The sequence below is a fragment of the Podarcis erhardii genome, assembly GCF_964252035.2.
Source record: "Podarcis erhardii genome assembly, chromosome: 4".
NCBI classification, from domain to species: Eukaryota; Metazoa; Chordata; class Lepidosauria; order Squamata; family Lacertidae; genus Podarcis; species Podarcis erhardii.
The window spans coordinates 86,236,625-86,260,071 of record NC_138508.1 but is presented as its reverse complement, the minus strand read 5'-3'; the positions used below and the strand labels follow the sequence as shown (position 1 = coordinate 86,260,071).

The 23,447-nt window shown below is 41.9% G+C and overlaps 2 protein-coding genes across 2 annotated transcripts in view; one reads left to right on the top strand and one right to left on the bottom strand.

Annotated features, from left to right (window-relative positions):
• UBAC2 (UBA domain containing 2) overlaps positions 1–23,447 on the top strand; it is an 85,642-nt gene that overhangs the window by 31,559 nt on the left and 30,636 nt on the right. Inside the window, exons 5-6 of the mRNA XM_081858284.1 lie at positions 19,451–19,574; positions 21,348–21,395. Coding sequence (XP_081714410.1) covers positions 19,451–19,574; positions 21,348–21,395 — 172 coding nt within the window. The remainder of the gene's footprint in view (positions 1–19,450; positions 19,575–21,347; positions 21,396–23,447) is intronic.
• Positions 3,065–14,055, bottom strand: GPR183 (G protein-coupled receptor 183). The gene is made up of 3 exons (XM_081858273.1): positions 12,928–14,055; positions 12,545–12,715; positions 3,065–6,337 (listed from the first exon to the last, which is right to left on the bottom strand). Exon 3 carries the CDS (start codon positions 6,306–6,308, stop codon positions 5,226–5,228), a length of 1,083 nt encoding a protein of 360 aa, XP_081714399.1. The 5' UTR covers positions 6,309–6,337; positions 12,545–12,715; positions 12,928–14,055; the 3' UTR covers positions 3,065–5,225.

The following is a 23,447-nucleotide window of genomic DNA, read 5'->3' as shown; positions in this document are numbered from 1 at the left end:
GCCTACTCACTTTTATAAATCCCAAATGTAGTGTTATGTAAAGGTAAAGGTACCCCTGCCCGTACGGGCCAGTCTTGACAGACTCTAGGGTTGTGCGCTCATCTCACTCTAGAGGCTGGGAGCCAGCGCTGTCCGCAGACACTTCCGGGTCACGTGACCAGCGTGACAAAGCTGCTCTGGTGAACCGGCACCAGAGCAGCACACGGAATGCCGTTTACCTTCCCGCTATAAAGCGGTACCTATTTATCTACTTGCACTTAAGGGTGCTTTCGAACTGCTAGGTGGGCAGGAGCTGGGACCGAACGGCGGGAGCTCACCCCGCTGCGGGGATTCGAACCGCTGACCATGCGATCGGCAAGTCCTAGGCGCTGAGGTTTTACCCACAGCGCCACCCGCGTCCCTGTGTTATGTATAACACAGCTAAAGCTAGAACTAATACGTGTTTACACATTGTAATTTAGAGCTCAAAAAAAGACTGAAAAGACCTGTAGGATGCAGTACAAGGGGCCTGTATGGAATTCTGCCACTATCTCTGCCATTGTCAGTGTCAGGGACCAACAGTAGCACAATTGGCTCTTTTGCTGCTGACACTGATATCATGTCTGGTCATGGAAGATATGAGAACCATAGTTTTTTTTAGAAGAGAAGCGGGAGAGATGGTGTTCCTGTGCTGGTTTCTCATCTCCTGTATGAGAGAACTTGATTCAGGGGATAACATACCAGTAATTACTAGGGCTATGACATTTTCAACTAGATGGCAGATTTTTTTAAAAAAAAAATGCTTTATTTTTATACGTGCATGCGGCAAGGGCACACTTAGAACAGGCATTCCCTCCTGTATAAAAGTGAAGGGAAGATCCCTCTTCTAAGAAGATATCTGCAGCACCTAAAGACAAAGAGTTGGGTCCAGATTTAGGTACACCCAATGAAATCAATTGGATTTTAGTCAGTCATAACTAACCTCCATTGATTTCAGTGAGTGTGTTAGCCCTAGGTCTGGGTACTACCTTCTTCGTCATAGCCAAGTATATTCAGATTCCATACATGAATTTTTCTACAATTCAAAGGATTAACTAGTGACAACACTGATAATTACCATTACTAATTACCAGCTTGTCTGCAGCATTTTGCTCAATAATCACATTTGAAAATACTGTCAATATCTCTTTGCCTTGTGAGGCCACATTTATAAAGGGAAGAGTACCTTTGGCCAGACTTAAGTCACCAGACTTCCTTCCTCTTCATTGCCAAGGATGAAGCCGCAATGGGAGATCATGAGATACTGCTCTGAAATGTCAGGACTTTGCAGATAACTTGTGACTCTTTGCGGCATTGACAGTACCCCAGCCTAAATATACGTATGTCTTTTCCAGAGGGTTAATGACAGGCTGATGGCTGAATCTTAAGCCACTGTACATTGCATTTACCATCTCTGTGCAATGGAAGGGACATTGCTGGGCAGTAATAGTAATATCTGAAAGTACCTGCAATGAAATATAAAGAGTTTGTCTGCACCAACTAATTTTCATGCCCTTTGTATTTGCAGATGCTTAAGTAGCTTGTCCCATTATCCAGACATCTCATGATCCTTGATAGCTGGCACTTCTACTTATAGTGTCTCAGCAGGAAAGTTAGTAACTCACCAGATACTAACTGCAGAAAGTTTGGTGCCTGGTTTCTCTTGCTTAAAAGGACAGAATTCTGTATTATCCTTTAGCATGAGCCACCAAGAACATTGCAAAAGGTGGAGAAGAGCTTGTGTCATGTAGTAGTAAAGAGGGTGGGATACAATTGATGGTCCAAATCTCAACTCAGTGCAGTGGTACCTCGGGTTAAGTACTTAATTCGTTCCGGAGGGCCGTTCTTAACCTGAAACTGTTCTTAACCTGAAGCACCACTTTAGCTAATGGGGCCTCCTGCTGCCGCCGTGCCACCGGAGCACAATTTCTGTTCTCATCCTGAAGCAAAGTTCTTAACCCGAGGTACTATTTCTCGGTTAGCGAAGTCTGTAACCTGAAGCGTATGTAACCTGAAGCATATGTAACCTGAGGTACCACTGTAATGGCTTCAGTCAAGACACTGTCTCACCATCAACAGTAATACAAAAGTAATAGAACTGTGTTATCATCCAGGTTTGGTTTTTTGGGTTTTTTTTGGAATATTATATACTCTCTGCTCTGTGTGCATGTGTGTGTATGTGTGTACAAGTTTTTTAGGTTGACTACTATGTATTGTTTAATGTACAGATGGGGCACCAGTGGCCCACCAGATGCTGTTAGACTCTAACTCTCTTAATCCCCAGCAAGCATGGAAAGATGGTCAGGGATGATGGGAGTTGCAGTCTAACAGCATCGCAAGGGCCATCCCTGGTTTAATACATTTTGTATTGGGTTCGTGGTGGCGAAACTTCTGGCATTGACGGAAGACGTTATTTCCCACCTCCTTCTTCCCCCAGTTTCTCCATCTCGTGACCACCTTTGTTCAGCATGCAAGGAATTGGTCCAACCAAAAGGCTATGGTATGGCTAGTGGGTTAGACAGGCAAGCGAGAAGGTCCTGGGCAGCAGTGGCGTAGCGTGGGTTGTCAGCACCCGGGGCAAGGCAAGTCATTTGCGTCCCCTAACCCGTGGATTTGTGCCCCCTAACCCGTGGATTTGCACCCCCTAACCCTAACCCCCAGATGTTGCGCCCGGTGCGGCCGGCCCCCCCTGCACCCCCCACGCTACGCCATTGCTGGGCAGGCAGCTGCAAGGAGGCCCACCTGAAAGTGGCTCCAGGCTAACTGCTCCATCTCAGCCCACCGTGAGGAACAGTGCTTTAGGGAACCATTCCTCACTAGCTTTACATTAAAGGGTGTTGAGTTAATATGAGCCAGTTCTTTAAGCCTTGATCGTGCAAAACTCTTAGTTTTTTCGGCTTGACTTCAAGTTTGATATTACAACAATATTTATAATAGGCATATGTGGCATTGGTACCTTTTTGTAGACCCAGCTTTTCTTGCTCTTAGACTAAAAAAAAGCGTCCAGGAAAATAGCAGGAATATAAATAAGTGAAATGAACATAGGTTGGAAATTGCAAGTAGATGGTTTTAATTTGCTTTGACTATATTTGTATATGTTCCTAAAGAATAGATATTGTGTTACATTTCTTCTTCAGACAAATAACGAAGTTGCTGATTGCCATGAGTTTCAAACCAATTAACATGTCAAACACGTGATTTTTAGAAGGAAAAAAAATGACCCTTAAAAGTCTAAAAATCAGGCTGTTTTTCATCTGTCACTCAATGCTACCTAGTACCAGGCTCACATGGGAATGTTCCTAACTCATTTCTGATGTTTTAAAATCTATTGATCCTTAAATGGAAGGAAGGACATTGCATAAGAACTGGTAGTGGTGTTAACTCCTGTTCTTTTGGTAGCTTGAGCTCTGCCACGGTTCCGCACCTCCACGGGCAGCTGTCATGCGCCACGTGTTCACTGCTTGTTTTACTACAGAGCAACTGCTTTTAGGTACCAGTCCACAACTATTTATAACATCAGGAGGTATCAGAACTCCCACAATGAAACATACCACCTAATTTTCACTTGATATGTCTCTAAAAATACTACAGGTAGCTTGTGCCATCCAGACCTCAAGTTCCAATCACTGTTCCTGCTTCTGGGTTTCATACTTGGGAGAGTTATTGCCTTATAAAACTGGGTACTGCCCTTTACCACAATATCTCTAATTTTATAGACACATCTTTCATAATAGCCAGTTTTTAAGCTAGTGTTCTGCTGCTTTACTTTTCCTACTGGAGAGTTTTTTTAGCTGAATTTATAAAATATATGTTTTTGTACATATCTACCCATTCTTCAGTCTCTTATTCCATGAATGACTTCCCTTGCATGCTTACTAATTTATCATAGTTCACCCTTAATCCAAGCAAGGTTATTAAAGGTAAAGGTAAGGGACCCCTGACCATTAGGTCCAGTCGTGACCGACTCTGGGGTTGTGGCGCTCATCTCGCTTTATTGGCCGAGGGAGCCGGCGTACAGCTTCCGGGTCATGTGGCCAGCATGACTAAGCCGCTTCTGGTGAACCAGAGCCGCGCATGGAAACGCCGTTTACCTTCCCGCCGGAGCAGTACCTATTTATCTACTTGCACTTTGACGTGCTTTCGAACTGCTAGGTTGGCAGGAGCAGGGACCGAGCGAGGTTATTGGTTTCTGCCAGAACACAGCTGCCTATATGTATGCTTGGGATTTAAAAAAACAAGCCCAACGTGATCCAACGACCCCCTGATTCTGAGAAAGGAAAGCACGTAGGTACAAGAACACAAACAAAAAGTCCCAGGATCAGGATGCAAAAGAACTCACTAATGGAAAACAAAACAGTATGAAAAGTAAACCAGAAGAATGGCAACAAAGGGTTTTTAGGATGCAGATGTTGCTGATGGTGGATAGCAACCCCTCCCTCCTTCCTCTTGTACAACGTGCTATTTTCTTCTTTGTTTTTTAGAAGCTAAGAGACTGGGTGTTTTTTTGCTTAAATCAGTGACTGGCTTCCTACCGAAAGAAGTGCCATTCTTAGCCGCACCCTGCTTCTGACCTCCTCCCTATCTTGGTTGCTTACCATCTGCCCAGCTGTGGTAGCTTCATATTCTACAGTTTGCCAGTATACTGCATATTCTTGGAGATGTATTGTGTGAGCCACATGGTAGATTGGAAAGTCACACTGGTAGATTAGGCAAATCACCCCCTTCTTGTGACAGGAGGCTTTTATATATAAACAATGATTTTATATAGTAGTTCATTACCTATGAAAAAGCAAAGATGATTACATGCTTCCTTCCAGGTATATCCCTTGTACCAGTCATAGGTGTTAAGGGTGAATGAACTGGAGTTAAACATTCAGTTTAATTTTAGCTTGCTTCTCTGTCTAAGACCTAAATCACTCTCCTGCCTGGGCTCCTGAGATTCAGAAATAGAAATATACATAACTGCACCCCATGATAAAGCAACATGGACAAACAAAGACATGAAAACAAATTTTAAAAGCAAATACAATGCCAGTTTTTCTCTTTCTTGTGGCTACATGTGCTACATCACCACTCCAATCCACGCCACTCCTGGAAGAATAAAAATATTAGCTCCTTTATAAAAAGAAATAGTTCGTGGTTTTTACTGTTACCAATGTTTTCTGAAATAGAAACTCTGGAAGCACGTTTCAAATGTTAATTTGTGTTCACCTTTTTCCATTTAGAGATGTTGAAAGGGGAGACAGCTGTGTGTCTCCTATATCACGAGAGCTTTCCTCAGGAGCTGTTTTGACAGCGCTCGATAGTGATATGCTTCCTTGACGTCTCAATATTTTCATGATTGTTCTTTTGTATCCTCTACATGCAAAGAAATAGATAAAAGGATCCAAGCAGCAGTTTAAATTCATCAGGAAAACAGTGTAATGGAGGGTCTTTTGGAAGATTTGCCGACTGCTGCATGGAATGATATCTTTAAGCACAATCTTCTTAATCATGTATACAATAATGGCAACATGATACGGAGTAAGACAGATGACAAAGACAACGATGATAAAAATAATTGTATTAAAAGCCTTCTTGTTGGTTCCGGACTTTTCAGCTAGTGGATTTTCTCTTGCAATATGGCAGAGTTTGCAACTAATTTTAGAGTAACAGACTAATATAATCCCAAGGGGGAATGCGTATCCCAGAAGGCAGGCTCCAAGAAGTATCCAAGGGAGATTTGCAATTCGTTCAAAGTTTGGGTATTCCATGCATGTTATTCTTTCTCCTTCCTCGTATGACATTTGTTGTAAAAGCAATGGAATGGTTTGGGCAAGTACAAGAAACCACACAAAGCAACAGATGTACGTGGCACATTTAACTCTTCTGATCTTTGTGCGTAAAGGATGAACCACGGCGACAAACCTGTCAATGCTCAGGCATGTCATGAAGTTCACAGCGGCATAAATGTTGATGTAAAAGACAAGTGCTGAGAGTCTGCAGAGTGCTTCTCCAAGTGGCCAGTGAAAGCCCAGTGCATAGTATGCTATTCTTCCAGGCAACGCCGTAGTGAAAAGAATGTCTGATACAACAAGATTCGTTGAGTAAATAGTAGTAGAATTCATCTTCTTTCTGTTCTTAACGATTACAGCCAAAGCAAGTGCGTTTCCAAGCATTCCGATTAAGAAAATAACACTGTAGAACATGGGCAACAGGATATGTGCCGTATCGCTGTGCTCATATAGGTCACAAGTTGAATTATTAGTCTGATGGGCTGTTGAGGCAGCGGTGGCCCAGGCTGTTGCCATAGCTGATATATCCAGGAAGCTTAGGAGACCTAGAAAAACAGAAGGGGCAGGGGTGTGCGTTGTGTTTAATGTAGGCAATCATATTTTTCATTGCAAGTGGTCAATAGGTTAGCCTTGTGTAAAACCAAGTAATTAAATTAGTAGTTAAATTATTTCTTCTTCTTTTAAAAAATATAATTCCAACTCTTTAAGTTTGGATTTCAAAACAGCAGTCTATAGAAGATCAGAAGTTTGAAATGAGATAAAGCAACTTAATAACTTGAAAGGAAGGGCCAAAAGCCATGCCTCTGGTTTCTTCGGGATTAACCTAACTGCTCACTGGCAGTATTAATAAAAGGAGAAACCTGCTTTCTGAAACTGACACCATGACACTAGACTTGGAACAGTATGACAGAACAAACTTTCTGTCTGAAAGGATCGTTGGCAGACCAGGTCAGAAATACTAAATCCTTGCAATGATGCAAAATACACTGTCAAATCTTCTGATGTGGCTATTTTTTTTCACCCTGTGAAATATTGCCCATGCAGTCTCCCTGGGAATGGAAATTCCAAAGCCCACCTGTCCCAGTGGCCTGCTCTCTCTGGTAACTACCTGACTAACTTCTGTCTGTAATCCTCACGTCAGTCTTAAGAACGGAAGCAATTGTGTGCTGTTAAAGGGAAAGTGGTAAGCAAACAGAGGTGGGAGCTCAAAGGCCAGGGAAGCAGCCAATAATATATTTATTCATTTATTTATTTTTAAAAAACAAAAACAGTCAGAGCTTTGACTGCAGCTCTCTAGCATTTTAGAAGTAGGTCCTGAAGATTTACTTTTCCAAAAACAAGTACAATATTTTGTGTGTGAACTTCTTTCATGTGAATTGAGCCTTTGCATTGTTTAAAGAGGTTGTATCCTCTCCCCAAACACCTCCAACATGCTCAGACTCACTTCTTCACACACATGCACACCCTTTGTTTCATGGTGTGTCGAAGGGGGAAATAAGTTTGTGATATTATTTTAGGATTGCACGCCCATTAAGAACCCTCCCCCCGACCCGGTGCACAAACCCACCTCTTACTTTCAGCACAGTAACTCCTTATTTACCAAATAAAACTTTGCACGTACATACTACTTCATAAACCTTTTCACTAGTCCAACAATTTTTCCATCCTGCATGGCTATGGTTGTATGAGGGGGGGAAGAAATGAAGTCTAGGTTCATTCATCTACACTCCACAGTGGTTAGAAAGCTTACAATGGTTGGTTGCGGCAGCAGAAGTGGTTGTGTGGCTTTCAGCTCCCAAACTTACATGGAGTTTCACTCTGCTCAGTCTAGTGTGTTGTATAGTTAGCAACCCTCAGCCACACAGATTGCTTCACGACTGTCTTACAAAGCTGTCTTGTGGCACAGTTAATAAAAACAGGATATTAGTTCAGTTTGTAGTAACATTATTTCTGCACCTCACTAGCTGTCTTGGATGATGAGGGTATATTCTTTGATTTGTAGTATATCTGCTGCAGCAACAACAACTTAGAGCTCAGTCCATAGTGTGTTTATTGAGAATTACGTTTTGTGCAAGTACAAAAACTAACCTAGCTTAGGAGGGCGGGGTGGAGACAACAGATGCAGAAAAGAGGAAGGAAGAGACTTTGCTGGCACAACTCCTAATGATTTTTTGTTTCAAGTGCAAGGGAGTTTTTAATAGAAGACATGAATAGATAGAACTGCTCCTCCCAATTTCTGTGTATTTCACAATATTATTTATATGTGATTCCTAATTTTGGGGTTTCCAGTAGTTGCAATGTTAACAGCAGTTTGCTTCAAGTGTTTTTGAATTTGTTGTGCTTATATAGCAGTGCCCTGAACTAACCAGGGGCTTTACGTGCTGAGAAGCTAGCATCTGTATTTGTATCCCTAGACAGAAATGCATGAAATAGGAGCTATAGATGTAATGCCCCTATCTCACAGCCAGCAAAGCATTTGCACAGCTCTTTAAGGGAAGCTGGAATCCTCATTATCTGTTTTGATGGGCTGTGGGAATTGGTGGGCTGAAATGCTCCTCCATTTCAATAATTTCTGCATGGTTATAGTTGTGTATGGAAGATGTATTGGACAGTGAGAACTCCACAAATAGGCTGGGTTATTTGAACAGGACAAAGTTAAGTATGCGCTTGACTAAACTGTGAAAAGTCCCCCTCCATCCCTCTTCTCACTCTGTGGCTGATTGGTGCAATTCTAGCCTCCTTTAAGGGTTGTTGCATACACACAATGTCAAATCAGACCTCACAACTGCAAAATAAAGAAGATTTTGTAACATTTTAGTATGTTTTTATGCTTAAGTATACCGGTTCCGTTCCATATTCTGTTCAAACTCAATACATTAATGAAATGTCCTTTTCCAGATTTTTGTGTCCGGGGAAAAATTGCGATAGATAAAAAATCAGCTTTGTAAATTTATCTAGTTCATAAAGAAGAAAGCCCGTCAAAATATCAAGAGAGGATGAGTGAAGTAAATGCAGGTGTCCATACACAAAATGATACTGAATTATTGCCAATGTGAGATTAGGATGACCAGTATCTAACGGGAACATAGCATATAGATATAGTTGTGTGAAGTTTTGAAATGTGATTGCCTGTAAAAAGTGAAAAACTCTTAGTGTCATATCTATTAATGTCTTGAATTGGCAGAGAACCCTAGAGATGTCAAAATGAGTTGCTGAATGCATTAAACATACATTATGCAGTGATACAAACCAGCATGTATAGAACCTTTCGCTCTAATGAAGTGGTTAAAAGATACACAACCATAACCCTCAACTTGTCAGATTTGGTACATTAAAATAATATTTAACTGTCAAATATACATAAAGTGCAATGATCATTATCACACTGAAAGCAATGACAACACTTTTTGAAAGTGTATGATTTGCAGTTGTTCTTAAATAAAAAGTCGGAGGCTGCAATCGTATGCACATTTATCTTAATGAGTGCCACTGAATACAGTGGAACTGAGTTTTGAATATAAATATAAGAGTGTACTGTTATTTTGAGGGGGGGATCAAACTTACTGTGGGATAAAATATATATGAGAAAATGCATTGTGAATATTACGTTTCTGCCCCACTTAAAAAGCCAAAGTATATTACAAGGTCACTGTTCATTTAACATAAACAACAAAACATTGTGAAGCCTATTCATACACCACTTGGAGTGAGATCCAATGTTGTGTATGGAGTGAGATCCAATGTTGTGTGAGCGTTCACACACATAACAGGGCTTCTCTTTCCTTCCCTTACCCCTGTAGCCCACTGTGTGTGCCAAAAATCTGCTCCAGAGGGTTGGGTGACACACAGGGGAACCACGTGTTGAGATTCCTGCATTGCAGGGGGTTGGACTAGATGACACTCAAGGTCCCTTCATGGTCTACAATTCTATGATTCTAAGAGAAACCAGGGATCCTGTTGTTCCACTAGCTTCCATTGCATGAGTGGGCAGGCAGCTTGGATGTTATCCGAGGATTGAAGCCCCCTGCCAATGCTTACTTGGAAGTAAGCTCCAGTGGACACAGTGTCCATATAAATGTGGACAGGTTTGGGTCCTGTGGGGACAATCCTATGCATACCTCTTTGGGAGTAAATCTAATCAATGGGGGGGTAAGAACAGGTAGCTAAAAAAAAGTTAAAGGGCCTCTGGATGGTTAAGTTGCTGTTGCTGCTCTTGTGAGTGCTAGGAAGACCACTCCCTCTCCAGCCAACTCCATTGGGCCTAGGGGGCGGGGCCTGCACTCACCACCACAGCTTAAGAGGCCTGAGACTGGGAGTGGCCGCCAGGACCACATAACACCAGTCCTGAGAGATCTGCATTGGCTCCCAGTACGTTTCCGAGCACAATTCAAAGTGTTGGTGCTGACCTTTAAAGTCCTAAACGGGCTCGGTCCTGTATACCTGAAGGAGCGTCTCCACCCCCATCGTTCAGCATTGAGATCCAGTGCCAAGGGCCTTCTGGCAGTTCCCTCATTGTGAGAAGTGAGGTTACAGGGAACCAGGCAAAGGGCCTTCTTGGTAGTGGTGCCCACCCTTGGAACACCCTCCCTTTAGATGTGAAGGAAATAAGCAGCTATCTTCTCTTTAAAAGACATCTGAAGGCAGCCCTGTTTGTTTAGGGAAGTTTTTAATATTTAATGCTGTATTGTTTTTAACACTTGATTTGGAGCCGCCCAGAGTGGCTGGGGAAACTCAGCCAAATGGGCAGGGTATAAATAATAAATTATTATTATTATATTAAGTCCAGTCAAAGGCGACTATGGAGTTGCGGTGCTCATCTTGCTTTTCAGGCTGAGGGAGCTGGCGTTTGTCCACAAACAGCTTTCCAGGGTCGCATAGCCAGCATGACTAAACCGCTTCTGGCGCAATGGGACACCATGACGAGTGCCAGAGCGCACAGAAACGCCGTTTACCTTCCCAGCCGCAGCTATTTATCTACTCGTGCTGGCATGCTTTCAAACTACTAGGTTGGCCGAAGCTGGGACAGAGCAATGGTGGGAGCTCACGCTGTTGTGCAGATTCGAACCGCCAACCTTCTGGTCGGCAAGCCCAAGAGGCTCAGTGGTTTAGATCACAGTGCCATGCACACCCCTCTGTGATCAGAACAAAGCCAATCTTGTTTGGCATCCTTTTCTCATAGTGGCCAAGCAGATGTTTATAGGAAGCCCAAAAGCAGGACACGAGTCCAACAGCACTTTCTCCATTTATGTTCACCTGCAGCTGGTATTTACAGGTATACCCCAGGTATACCATTTCCATTACGTGAGATAGCACCCCCACATCATGAATAGGCTAGCCTTATCTTCCACCAATTTGTCTAAGCCCCTTCTAAAGTCATTGTGTGGCGCCCATCGCAACATGTCAGCAAATTCTGTTTTCTCATTTGCTGAGACACTTCTTCTTGTGTCTCCTGAAATTTGCAGCTTCATTGGGTGACTCTGAGTTCAAGTATTAGAAGAGAACGAGGAAAAAGTCTCTCTGCCTACTTTCTCCACACTGTGTGGTATTTTTCACACCTCTGTATGTCCCCTCTTGATTGCCTTTTTTTCTAAACTAAAAAGCACCAGATATTGTAAAACATGCATAGGGCTGGACTACTTTAGAACAAGTGGGAAGACATTTTAATGCATCCTAGAAATAAAAAGTTTTAAAGAAAAGATTCATTTTTAAAAGGGAACTGTAAAGTCATTATCACATTCTTTAAAAATGGATATTGATTAAACTAGTTTGTAAATAACAGCTTAATATTACTTCATATCCTATAATTATCTATCCTTTATTCTTTAAAAACTTGTACTGATCCAAAACAAAATAAAAAAAATCCTTCCAGTAGCACCTTAAAGACCAACTAAGTTAGTTCTTGGTAAGAGCTTTCGTGTGCATGCACACTTCTTCAGATACACACGAAAGCTCATACCAAGAACTAACTTAGTTGGTCTTTAAGGTGCTACTGGAAGGAATTTTTTTATTTTGTTTTGACTATGGCAGACCAACACGGCTACCTATCTGTAACTTGTACTGATCCAGTCCGTCCCCCCCCCCAGTACTCTTTTAATATAAGGCTTAATTTCTGGTTCTAACTCCCACCTCAATTAGAAACATTAGCAATGTTGCAATTGAAATTAAAGTTATTTGTATTCCTGCAACAGATGTTAGCTACAGTCCTACTACATGCTTCTTATTTTTCAACTTACAGAAACATTTTAGCCAGAAAAGCAAACTCTTTATAAATCTAATTTACCTTCCCCTTAACTTAACTTCCCTCCTCTCCCTTCTGCAGTTATTACTTTCATATCTTTTTGTTGCTGCATATCCAATTCAAATATATTTATAAATTTTCCTTTATCCCCCCCTAGTTATCTCTTACTGCACGTGCTTATGTCCATCCCACTAATGTTTAAATTTGTTTACAATATGTCCTGAAATAATCAATAAATTTTCCCCCTTCCATTGTAAAAAGTCTCTCTTCTTGATTTCTTATTCTTCCGGTGAGCTTCTCCATCCCTGCATATTCCCTTAAGTTTAATTGCCAATTTGCCCTGCTGCATGCTTCTATGAACATTGCTGTATCATAAATATTCTCCACAAATTGCTTCTCTCTCCGCTCTAAAGAAGTGCCTGCTTCATAGTCACATCAGAAAATTTGACTCCCACAGCAGCAGTTTAAATGCCTTGTTTTGAAAAGAACAGAACATAGTATTCCCTCTACTCACTTTATCAGTAGTTTGTTAAGTCCTCTGTTAAGTCCTCTGTGTGGTGCTTGCACTTGCTACACATTTCAGATGCAACTGTTTCCCCTTTGCGTGTTGTTCTTACGAGTGATTAGGTCAGACTACCCTTTTAAGGAGTCGATGGCATTTCCCCTCCCTATGGCTGAAGTATACCTAAAAAAAACAGTATGGGAAGTGACAGCATCTATTCACCTCATGTTTTTCATGCTTCGTTCCCCCCCGCCCCCAGAGTGTTAACGGCATTTTAAAAAGAAACCGACAGATCGTGGCTTTCATAGACCAAACCTTACTTCATCAGTTCCCCCCCACAAAAGAAACTCCAAAAAGCAGAGGGGAAAGTTAAAATTGCTAGATATGATATCTACCGTAAGATGAAGGCGTTTATATTTTAGCCTGATGGGCTCTGGTGGTGTGGATGCTCAGCGTTGTTGCAGATATCATAATCTCAGCACAAGTGGTTCTTGAAACCAAGGTCCAGACTTCATATCATGATGGCAGCAAGGTATCGTACTTTTCCGGGTATAAGACGAGGATTTTTTTTACTGCGGCAAGGCCTTTTTTTGATTGGGTGTTGCAGCGGCATTTAGGCAGGCGATAGGCAGTAGCTGGCGGTGAACGGTTTCTTTGTTGCTCAACAACTCTGGACAATCTCACCCCATTTTCTAAATGTTGAGTCCCCCAAAATACACGGGGGCGTGTTCTCATTCAAATATAAAATAGGAATGAGCGTGTGATCTTCCTTTAGCAGTAAGAGGACACCTATGGCAAGCAAGGGCACACATCCACAAATAAAATCTAATTAGCTAGACAAGAAAGCCAACTCAAAACAGAACCTGCCACACTAAAAAGGGAAGAACTGTGACGTCTACTTGACATTTAGCCAATGTTTTGTTTACCTAGAAACAAGTATCAGGTTTTGGTGAAAAGTGAGGTTTTGTGGTGTAGATAGGTTTTGTATATCATGGTCTGACTAAAGAACTTAAAGCATCTCGTGGGTTTCTGTGACAAAAAATGGAAAATGTTTTGAAAGGGCCATGGTGCTGTATTCTGTATCGTCTGTTTTGTGGGGTTTTCAGGACCTCCCCAGCTTAAAAAAGAAGAAGTTGTGTTACATAATGAATGGGATGATACAAGCCTAAACTCAAAAGCAGTCATTCCATAGGAAATTACCTGGGGTATCTATGTATGTCAATTCCCTGAAGCATCTCTTGATTTTAGTGTGGGGGATTTTGTACAAGTAAATTCCACACCAGTTAATGCAAATCAGTCCATGAGTTGTAAATGTAATCAAGTTTGAGTCATATTTGTTCAGTTACTGACAGTTAACTGGTGTTAAGAGGCAAGCTATTAATATGCTGTGTGATGTGCCATTTTTAATAAGCTGTCACCTGCTTAGTATTTTATAGTGTAGTCTTTCCAAAAAGCAATGAAATGCTCAGGTGTTTGTTTGTTTTTTAATGTAGGCATGTGATCAAAATACAGTGGTACCTCGGGTTACAAATGCTTGAGGTTACAGACGCTTCAGGTTACAGACTCCACTAACCCAGAAATAGTACCTCGGGTTAAGAACTTTGCTTCAGGATGAGAACAGAAATCGTGCAATGGTGGAGCGGCGGCAGTGGGAGGCCCCATTAGCTAAAGTGGCACCACAGGTTAAGAACAGTTTCAGGTTAAGAACGGACCTCCAGAACGAATTAAGTTCTTAACCTGAGGTACCACTGTAGTACTTTGTGTGACTTCAGTGATGCATTAAACATGATTCCATTTATGGATTATGTGATTTGTGGTGCTCTTGTTTGCACTTAAGAAACTTGTTTCCAAAGTTCACTGCCATTAAGCAATATGGCAGCTGCCTCAGGTTGGGGCTGCAACAGCCCCCGAAGCTAGCTTGCTAACAACAGTGTTGTAACTTGGGGTCTCAAATTTTAGCCCTGTGCAATACCAAAATTTGGTGCCCCCGCCCGGCCCCTCACCTTCTATTCTACATAATAGTTGCAGAGCCCCCTGTGGTGCCACTGAGACTCTGCACCCAGTGCGACTGAACCAGTTCTCTCCCCAAATCCATCTCTACTCCTAATCTACCCTCAGGTACAGCAGAAGATGTTGTTCCATTGTGAGTCCACTCAGTTTCTGTGCCTGAAATTACTTTCATTCCAGGCTGCAAGATGTCTTCAGCCAGGCCTGAGCATCACACATGCTGACAATTGCAAATTTGGTTAAATATATGGAGGAAGCTGCTTTTAAATTCAAGTTACGTAATCCACAGTACCATGACATTTATTTGCAGCTGGATTCTGTCAAATGCCAAATATCTGAATGCTTTTCCATACAGTTTTACCCTTTCCCCTGATATGTTCAGTTTTGACGTGCATTCAACATTTGACTCCCCACCATTGATACATATACCATGTGACCAGGGATGATGGGGAAGTCTGCTAATCATGGGAAAGTCTCTTTTGCACTGTCTGTTGGAAAGAATTATAGTCTCAAAACTCCAGACAGGACTGAAGTAACTCCTTTCCCCCTCCATCAACTTCTAGCACAGTAGTACTTATGCAGCAGAATGATGTTACAGAGTTCAAAGCTGATAGATTGTACAATTTGACTACAGATGCGGCACCCTATTGTCAAATATCCCCATTTCCTCATTATGAAGTCTCTGCTCCCACCTCATATCAGCAGCTCTAGGTTTTAAAAACAATAAAAGACCAAACACTAATGCTTTTTAGTTCAGAGAAAATTGGCAGCAAAGGAGACATACTAGTGCCAGGGTTAGAAACATCAGGCCCAGGAGCAAAATGTTGCCCTCCAGATCTCACTTACTAGTCCCTGGTACTCTACCCCTAAACAGTGTCTCTTACTGACTTGGCTCTGCAAAGTAAAGGTAAAAGGACCCCTGACCATTAGGTCCAGTCGTGCCTGACTCTGGGGTTGCGGCACTCATCTCACTTTATTAGCCGAGGGAGCTGGCGTACAGCTTCAGGGTCATGTGGCCAGCATGACTAAGCCACTTCTGGCGAACCAGAGCAGCGCACGGAAATGCCGTTTACCTTCCCACCACAGCGGTACCTATTTATCTACTTGCACTTTGACGTGCTTTCGAACTGCTAGGTTGGCAGGAGCAGGGACCGAGCAATGGGAGCTCACCCCATCACGGGGATTCGAACCGCCGACATTCTGATCGGCAAGTACTAGGCTCTGTGGTTTAACCCACAGCACGACCCGTGTCCCTTACTTGGCTCTGCACTTGACTGTTTTTGCCTGGCTGACATGTGTCTTTAAACTGTGACAACGTCACTTGCTTGTGTGGATGGCAGATTGAATGATGTAGAGACCTCTGATTTTTCTATGACCGGAATGTAGCCTACTGTACAAAGGGAAGAATTGCATCCATTGCTATGCCCTCCTTTGCCTCTTACTCTCCCATCACTGGCCTGTGGTTGCTGGCACATTGGCCATGAAACGGGGTGGCCCTTGGGCTGAAAAAAGATTATCCATCCCTGTGACCAGGGACGTACTCAGGTTGGCCTCAGCCCATCTGCTTACTCGGTCGAATGCTCCTCCACTGCTCTTTGTGGCTGTGCAAGGCATGCAGACTCTTCTGAGCACCTCAGCAGAAGAATACAAGGGATGGGGCAAGGGGCTCCTTGCGAAGGGCACAAGGGAGTCTAGGTATGCCTCTGCCTGTGACCAGTGGTGGAGCTAGCCGCTTGGGGCACCCAGAGTGGTGCCGTGCACCCGGGGGCGGGGTGATCCGCCCAGGGTGATCACGCCCGGGGGGTGCGATCTGACACAGTGGCAATCACGCCAGGTTAGGGGTGCAATCGTCGCACCCCACCCTCTTTATTACTACACGACACAAGCTCTTCTCCACCTTTTGCAATGTTCTTGGTGGCTCATGCTAAAGGATAATACAGATTTCTGTCCTTTTAAGCAAGAGAAACCAGGCACCAAACTTTCTGCAGTTAGTATCTGGTGAGTTACTAACTTTCCTGCTGAGACACTATAAGTAGAAGTGCCAGCTATCAAGGATCATGAGGTGTGTGGGTAATGGGACAAGCTACTTAAGTATCTGCAAATACAAAGGGCATGAAAATTAGTTGGTGCAGACAAACTCTTTATATTTCATTGCAGGTACTTTCAGATATTACTATTACTGCCCAGCAATGTCCCTTCCATTGCACAGAGATGGTAAATGCAATGTACAGTGGCTTAAGATTCAGCCATCATTAACCCTCTGGAAAAGTCATACGTATATTTAGGCTGGGGTACTGTCAATTCTGCAAAGAGTCACAAATTATCTGCAAAGTCCTGACATTTCAGAGCTCATGCCCAGCCGGGATTTTGTCACACACACACCCTGGGATGACACCTGGGGCGAACCGCCCCCCCCCCTTCCTACACCCGTGACAGAGGTTTATAGAGATTTATAGTATGGAAAAAGGGGGTAGAGAGAGATTCTTCTTTGCTGAACTCAGTACTAGAACATTGTACTAGAACTCAGCTTTTCACAGTAAGATCAGGACAGACCAAAGAAAGTGCTTATTCATACAGTGCATAAATAACCTCAGGAATTTGCTGCCATTAGATGTTTCGTGGGATAATAGATCTATCAGTGGTTATTCACCATGACTTGTAAATATAGGCTCTTTGTTCAGAGGTAATGCAGTTGTTAATACTAATGACTGAAGGAAGAGGCAAACAACAGGGAGTAGCTGTTGCCTTCATGCTTGCTTGTAGACTTCCCAGATGCTTGAAGCTGCCACTGTAAAACAGGATGCTAGATGAGATAGACCATTAATCTGAACCAGCAGAACCTTATAGTCTTATTTTGGTGTACATGGAGACAAGGCTGAACTTTTATTATAGACAGCATCAAGCACTTTGACTAGGTTTTTTCAGTCTCGTGAAACCTCTTCTGTAAGTAAACATATTACTTAACAAGAAATGGGCATTGTGATAGAGAGTTGCAAAACCTCAAAAGCACAGAGAATAAGGAACTACATGGTTAGGATGCTTCTGGATAATTTTTTGCCTGTGCATCTTCGTTATCAAAGACCTGACCACACATGACTTTATATAGATGGAATTATAGGTTACAGACAGAATACATACTGGGCTCTCTTATCTTTTTCAAACATATTAGATAGGACTGCATTTTCAGTTTATACTGGTATTTTCCATATTAAAAACCTGTTTACATGCAAGGGCATCACACTGACTTGCATTACACATGTCAGAATGTTAATTTTTTTTTTAATGCCCTTAGAAATATAGCTCCCCAACAATTTTCTGATGTGAGGATCTTATGCCTCCCCAGGCCAATGCTCTGTTGATTTATAGCAAAACAGATTACCAGTAATGCACATCTGTTGGGGGCTTTAGTTCCTGAGACTTGATGCTGACTTTAGAAGACCACTGGCTACCTCTTTCAAATGAGGTAGCAGCTCTCTGAGGGTTCTTGTTGTAACTGAAGGAGGAAGCCAAGATGAGGGATGCCTCAAGCCATCCTTTACTGGCTTTTGAGGAAATGTTGGTGTTCTATTTAATGGTTTGTTTGTTTGTTTGTTTGTTTGCATTTAGAAAGCTAGTAATACTTCTGTAAATAGTGACTTGCCTAAGACCACACAAAATGTTCATGAGCACTGCAGTTTCCTGGATCACATTCTTTTATGCGTTGCACCACAGTCTTGGCCTCAAGCCCCGTCAGCAAAGGAACGTACACAAGCATGGCTGCCTGTCTCAAAGGGGTTTCCCGCAAAACCAGTATGGCAGTAGCACTGTTCTCACAGAGCATGGCCAGTCACTAAAGATAAAATCAGTGAGGCAGCACAGCCGAGGATAAAATACATGTCGCCGGGTTTGCGAAAAGCAGCAGAAGAAACAAGGACATTTGTCTCACCCAGCTGCAGTTTCCTCCTCAGTATTGCTCTCTCTCCTTTGAGGGAAATGATGCTAAGAGAATGTATGAGGCAAGAGAACATTTGCTCATTGTGGGAGAATGTGCTTAAGAGAGAACAAAATAACTCAAAGTAGCTCAAAGTAACTTGTGTATGTGCAACAACAAAGTGGGAGAGCCAGAGAAATGCTACGGAAAAAAAATAACTGGGTGTGACCTTGCTGCAATAAAAAACTTCTGTGCTTTGGTCTTGCACCTCTAAGCACATGGTTTCATGTTATTATTCACAGAGACACTAAATAGGTGGTGATGTGTCTTGAAGAGGGCTGTGAATCAGAGTTTTGAGATTCCTGTTTTCTTGCTTTTCTTCTACTTGAATTTGATAAACTGCACCCTCCCCACCCCACCCCCCCGGAAATATTATGTGTATTATGCTCTTTTGCTGTTTGCTCTTTAAGTAAAAGTAGCTACTCAAGATATGCTACCATCGCTATACTGAAATATATCCCTACTGCTTTTATAGAGCACAGTTTTCTAAGCAAGTCTTTTTGTGAAAGCCAGTTCCTACTTTCTGTCTCAAAATAACCAAGTATGATGAAGAAAAATGGATCATGCAGAAAAGAGGCAGGTGAAATTCCTCACCTCTGACGTGCTAGATAGGTGCTAAGATGAGAGTGGGCCTGGTTCATCATTCTTCATCCAGCAATAGCAGTTTTAATGATGGACTACAAGGTTGTGTAGATGGGAAGCAGACAAGGGTCTTTCTCTCAGCCTTTTGGGTTGTTGTCATCATATTCTAATCTGGGGAGGGGAAAACCTCTGGTCATTCGTAGAATTTTTGCTCTAAATAAGATAGGCACAGCATTTAACACTTTTAATAGACTGAGAGACATGTTTTGACTTCAAAATCAGTCAAGGGAGAGAGGCTGAAGCCTTTTTGTACAAATTCTATTGACCCCCCATTTTTGTACTGTATTTTGTCTCAACAGCTTGGGCCCTGTATTTGCTCTTTTTGTACCATTTTATTGCTCCATTCCAAGAGTGCAAGTGACACAAATTCTAGGCCAGTTTTCCATCACAAACAAGACACTGGTCTATATATTGGGTTTGCAGGTACAGTATGTATTGATTTGCTTGCTTTTCATTTACTTAGCAGTGCAGCAACTTTCATTTCCTTGCAGTGTTTTCCAAAACTCCCCCGTATTATATACTCTGTTTCCAAGTATTTAGTCTGAAGACACAATAAAATTGTTTGAATTGGGAACTTTTCAATTAATGCTGCAGTGCATGGAGTTGCATGATGAACCTGAAGTGCTTACTAATTTTGCAAATGTTAGTGACAGTAATCCAGAGACCTTGTGGAAAATGGGATTCAGTGAGTGTCCATTGTTTCTCCCTTTTCCATAGCTGTTAGTGGATAACAGCCCACTTTCTGCATGTCTAGTATTTCCCATTGACAAATTTTTATTGATTAGGTAGGGTGAGATGGTTCTCCTTGGAGTTTAAAAATGAGTATTTTAAACATGTTAAGAAAACAGGAGGCTACTGGAACCCCTGGGCCTTGAACTGGGAGTCCTAGGGACCTAGGTCGGCTAGGCCTGGTATATGATGCAAAGTCTCTGTCTTCTGAATAGTTAACAGAGGAGTGCATTCTGCTTAATATAATAATAACTTCAGCTCAGACGCTGATGTTTGAAATCTTAAAGTAGAAATGCATCCCTTGAGTATAGCCTCAAACCTGGCTCTGCTGACACAGCCATTCGTTATTCCTAATAACAGAGGAAAATAAAGTACATGCTCTGCAAAGTCTGTTATTTTGATCATTTTTATCTTACAAGTAAGGCGATAACTGCTAGCATCTAGTCTAGATGTTTATCTCAGCTTCAGTTATACTTGGTGTGCTTTCCTTTCTTATCATGACAAACTGGTAGGTGTGCCGTTAAAAACTTCACCATGTGCAACAGAGATTTTGCTCGATTATGTGGTTTTGTCATTTGAATGTGCTTTTCTCGTGCCGACTAAATGCCTGTCCAACATATGGCACACATTGAAGCAGTTTGTCAGAATTCAGTGGCAAGACTTGTTAAAAAAATATTATTGATCCAGAAAGTTCTAAAAAGATTGAAGAGCTGCACATAACAATAGCATAATTTATAAAATAAATACAGTGGAAATTGCCAGTTTTTTATTCATCTGTTCCATGTTCATTTTGGGGTTGGCTTTTTTTATTAACATTTTGCAGAAGAAGGGGAATGAATATGCCACTGTCAGGTTATTACTCATTTCTGCTTCTCCTGCACTATGTACACAACTGTTTCCTTTTAAATACTTATTTCTCTGGCTTCAGCATCTTCTTGTGTCTCATCTTTCTGCAACTTCATATCTCCTTTCCAACCCTTCTCTCCGTTTAAAGTATTTTACCCATTGTTTTTAAATAGTAGAAATGGGGAGTCTAATGAAGAAAAGTCATTAAGTTCATCTTTGCCTGTAGAAGTAAATTCTGAACAAAAAAGGGTCAGATCCAGTTGCACTTTGCTGCACAACAATCGTCAGCAGATTGGTGCATGGTTTTTCAACTGTATTCTCCCTCTCCTTTTTATATATGCAATTGGACTCAACCCCTCACCCCCCCCACCACCACCAACCAGGCACCATTACTGAAACACCATATTCCAAAAGATTTAATTGGCAAATTGTTTCCACCAAGGTGTTTTCATTGGTTGTGGTCTAGCTTTGTTTCTTGTTCTATCCCCTTTGGTTTCAATCACTTTCCTACTCACACAGATTTACTGTGATATCTGCTACATTATTTATTGATAGCAATAGTCAACCAAAGCATTGTGTAATAAAAGTTGCGTTTTTAAACTGTGCTTTTTTGTCTTGTAGCTTTTAACTTCTGGGTCTTACATCTGGATTGTAGCTTTAAGTGGGCTGGTAAGTGTATTTCATTACTGTTTTCTTTACAACAAGTTAACAGTTTTCAGCACTCACATGCACTTTTCTGTTTTAATATTTACAACCTTTACCAAATTCAATTCAGCTGATGTTCTTAACAACAATAACAACAAAAAATTGTGGCCAAAATGGTTCAGCACATAAACTTTGCCTGTTATTTCCCTTCCAGCTTGCTCCGTTGCTCAGTACATAGGCTAGCTTTCACAGAGAGATGGCTGCTACATTACATGTATTCTACACTCCATTTAATTAAAAGAAATCCCAGTGGTAACTGATAGAGCATTTGATACAGTTTATAAATCTATACATTGTCAGTACTTATCCATTACAAAGAGGACTGTCATGATAGGAATGATAGAAGGGAGGAATGCTTTAGGGGGGTTTCTTCTTCAGGGTTTGCCAAGAGCTGCGGGAGATTTCCCAGAAGGAGAGGGTTTGTGTTCCCTGCACCAATTATACAGCTGGCCAGTGAACTGGGCATGGAGTGATGCCTTTTTAGGCAACACAAAAGGCGCAGTTGTTGGATATTCACAGAGGAAGCTGGGGCAAAAAACTGGGTTGTTTGAATAGCTCTGTGTTTGATGCTGGCTTGTTCAACAAACCACGGTTAAAAAATTATTATTATTATTATTATTATTATTATTATTATTATTATTATTATTATTAATTTATACCCTGCCCATTGGCTGGGTTTCCCCAGCCACTCTGGGCAGCTTCCAACCAAATATTAAAAACAATACAGCATCAGACATTAAAAAATTTCCTAAACAGGGCCGCCTTCAGTTGTCTTTTAAAAGTAAAATAGTTCTTTATTGCCTTGACATCTGCTGGGAGGGCATTCCACAGGGCAGGCGCCACTACCGAGAAGGCCCTCTTCCTGGTTCCCTGTAATCTCACTTCTCACAGTGAGGGAACCGCCAGAAGGCCCTCGGCGCTGGACCTAACTAAGACTTAGCGCAGTTCTTTCTAGACTTGGTAACCTCCAGATGTTGCTGGATTATAGCTCTTACCACCCCATCAACCATTGGCCATGCTGGCTGTTGCTGATAGGAATTACAGTCTGAAACATTGGAAGGGCACCAGACTTGGGAAGGCTGGGTTAACGCTATGTCCAAATGTGGCAAAAATGGCTTGCGTCACTTACTACCAGATGACCATGGCAAACTCTAATCAAGAGTAACTAGGTACAGTACTTTTGATGTTCACATTTGAGCATTTTGCTTTGGTTCAGGGTGGGGGGGGGAGAGACACAATTTTCCCTGGATACATGGAAATGAAGTAAGTTACAATGGAAGTTCCACTGAATGCTTCCAAGTAAGCTGCATAGGATTGGGATTTGGCCATTCAGGTTCACTCAGCACAAAAAGAATAATCTGGAAAGTCCCTTAGACTGTAATGATAGGAAACATTTTCTATCTCGTTTATATTTTTCCGTATCACATGAGTGAGGTTTTTTTTGTGACCAGTAAAGATTGGATCATAAGTTCAGTGTTGTGTTGTATTTTAAATTCTGTAGCCAGTTGCTTCCTTTTTGATAAGAGAAGTCTAATAATCACAACAGAAGAAGCGATAATATGGGAGGTTTGCGGATTTTTATTTGAGTAATTATATCCTACCCTTCATTGAGGTTTCCAGGCAGCTAACATAATCAAGTACACAATTTACTTGTGCACAATTTAGAATTTGCTGGCACCACTGGATAGCTCAGTTGTTAGAGCATGGTGCTGATAATGCCAAGGTTATAGGTTTGATCCCCATATGGAACAGCTGCATATTCCTGCAATGCAGGTAGCTGGCTTTGATGGTCCCTTCAAACTCTACAATTCTATGGTTGCCATACAGCTGTGAGATAAATTAAAACAGAAGGATACTGAATGTTTAAAATACCACTAACAAAAACGAAAGACATAAGAGCAGCCTAAAACTCCATAGAAAAAATTAAGGTAAAGGTAAAGGTACCCCTGCCCGTACGGGCCAGTCTTGACAGACTCTAGGGTTGTGCGCTCATCTCACTATAGAGGCCGGGAGCCA

Bases quoted from the DNA above. Each gene is read 5' to 3' on its own strand.
- GPR183 (XM_081858273.1), bottom strand. From the start codon at position 6,308: ATGGCAACAGCCTGGGCCACCGCTGCCTCAACAGCCCATCAGACTAAT.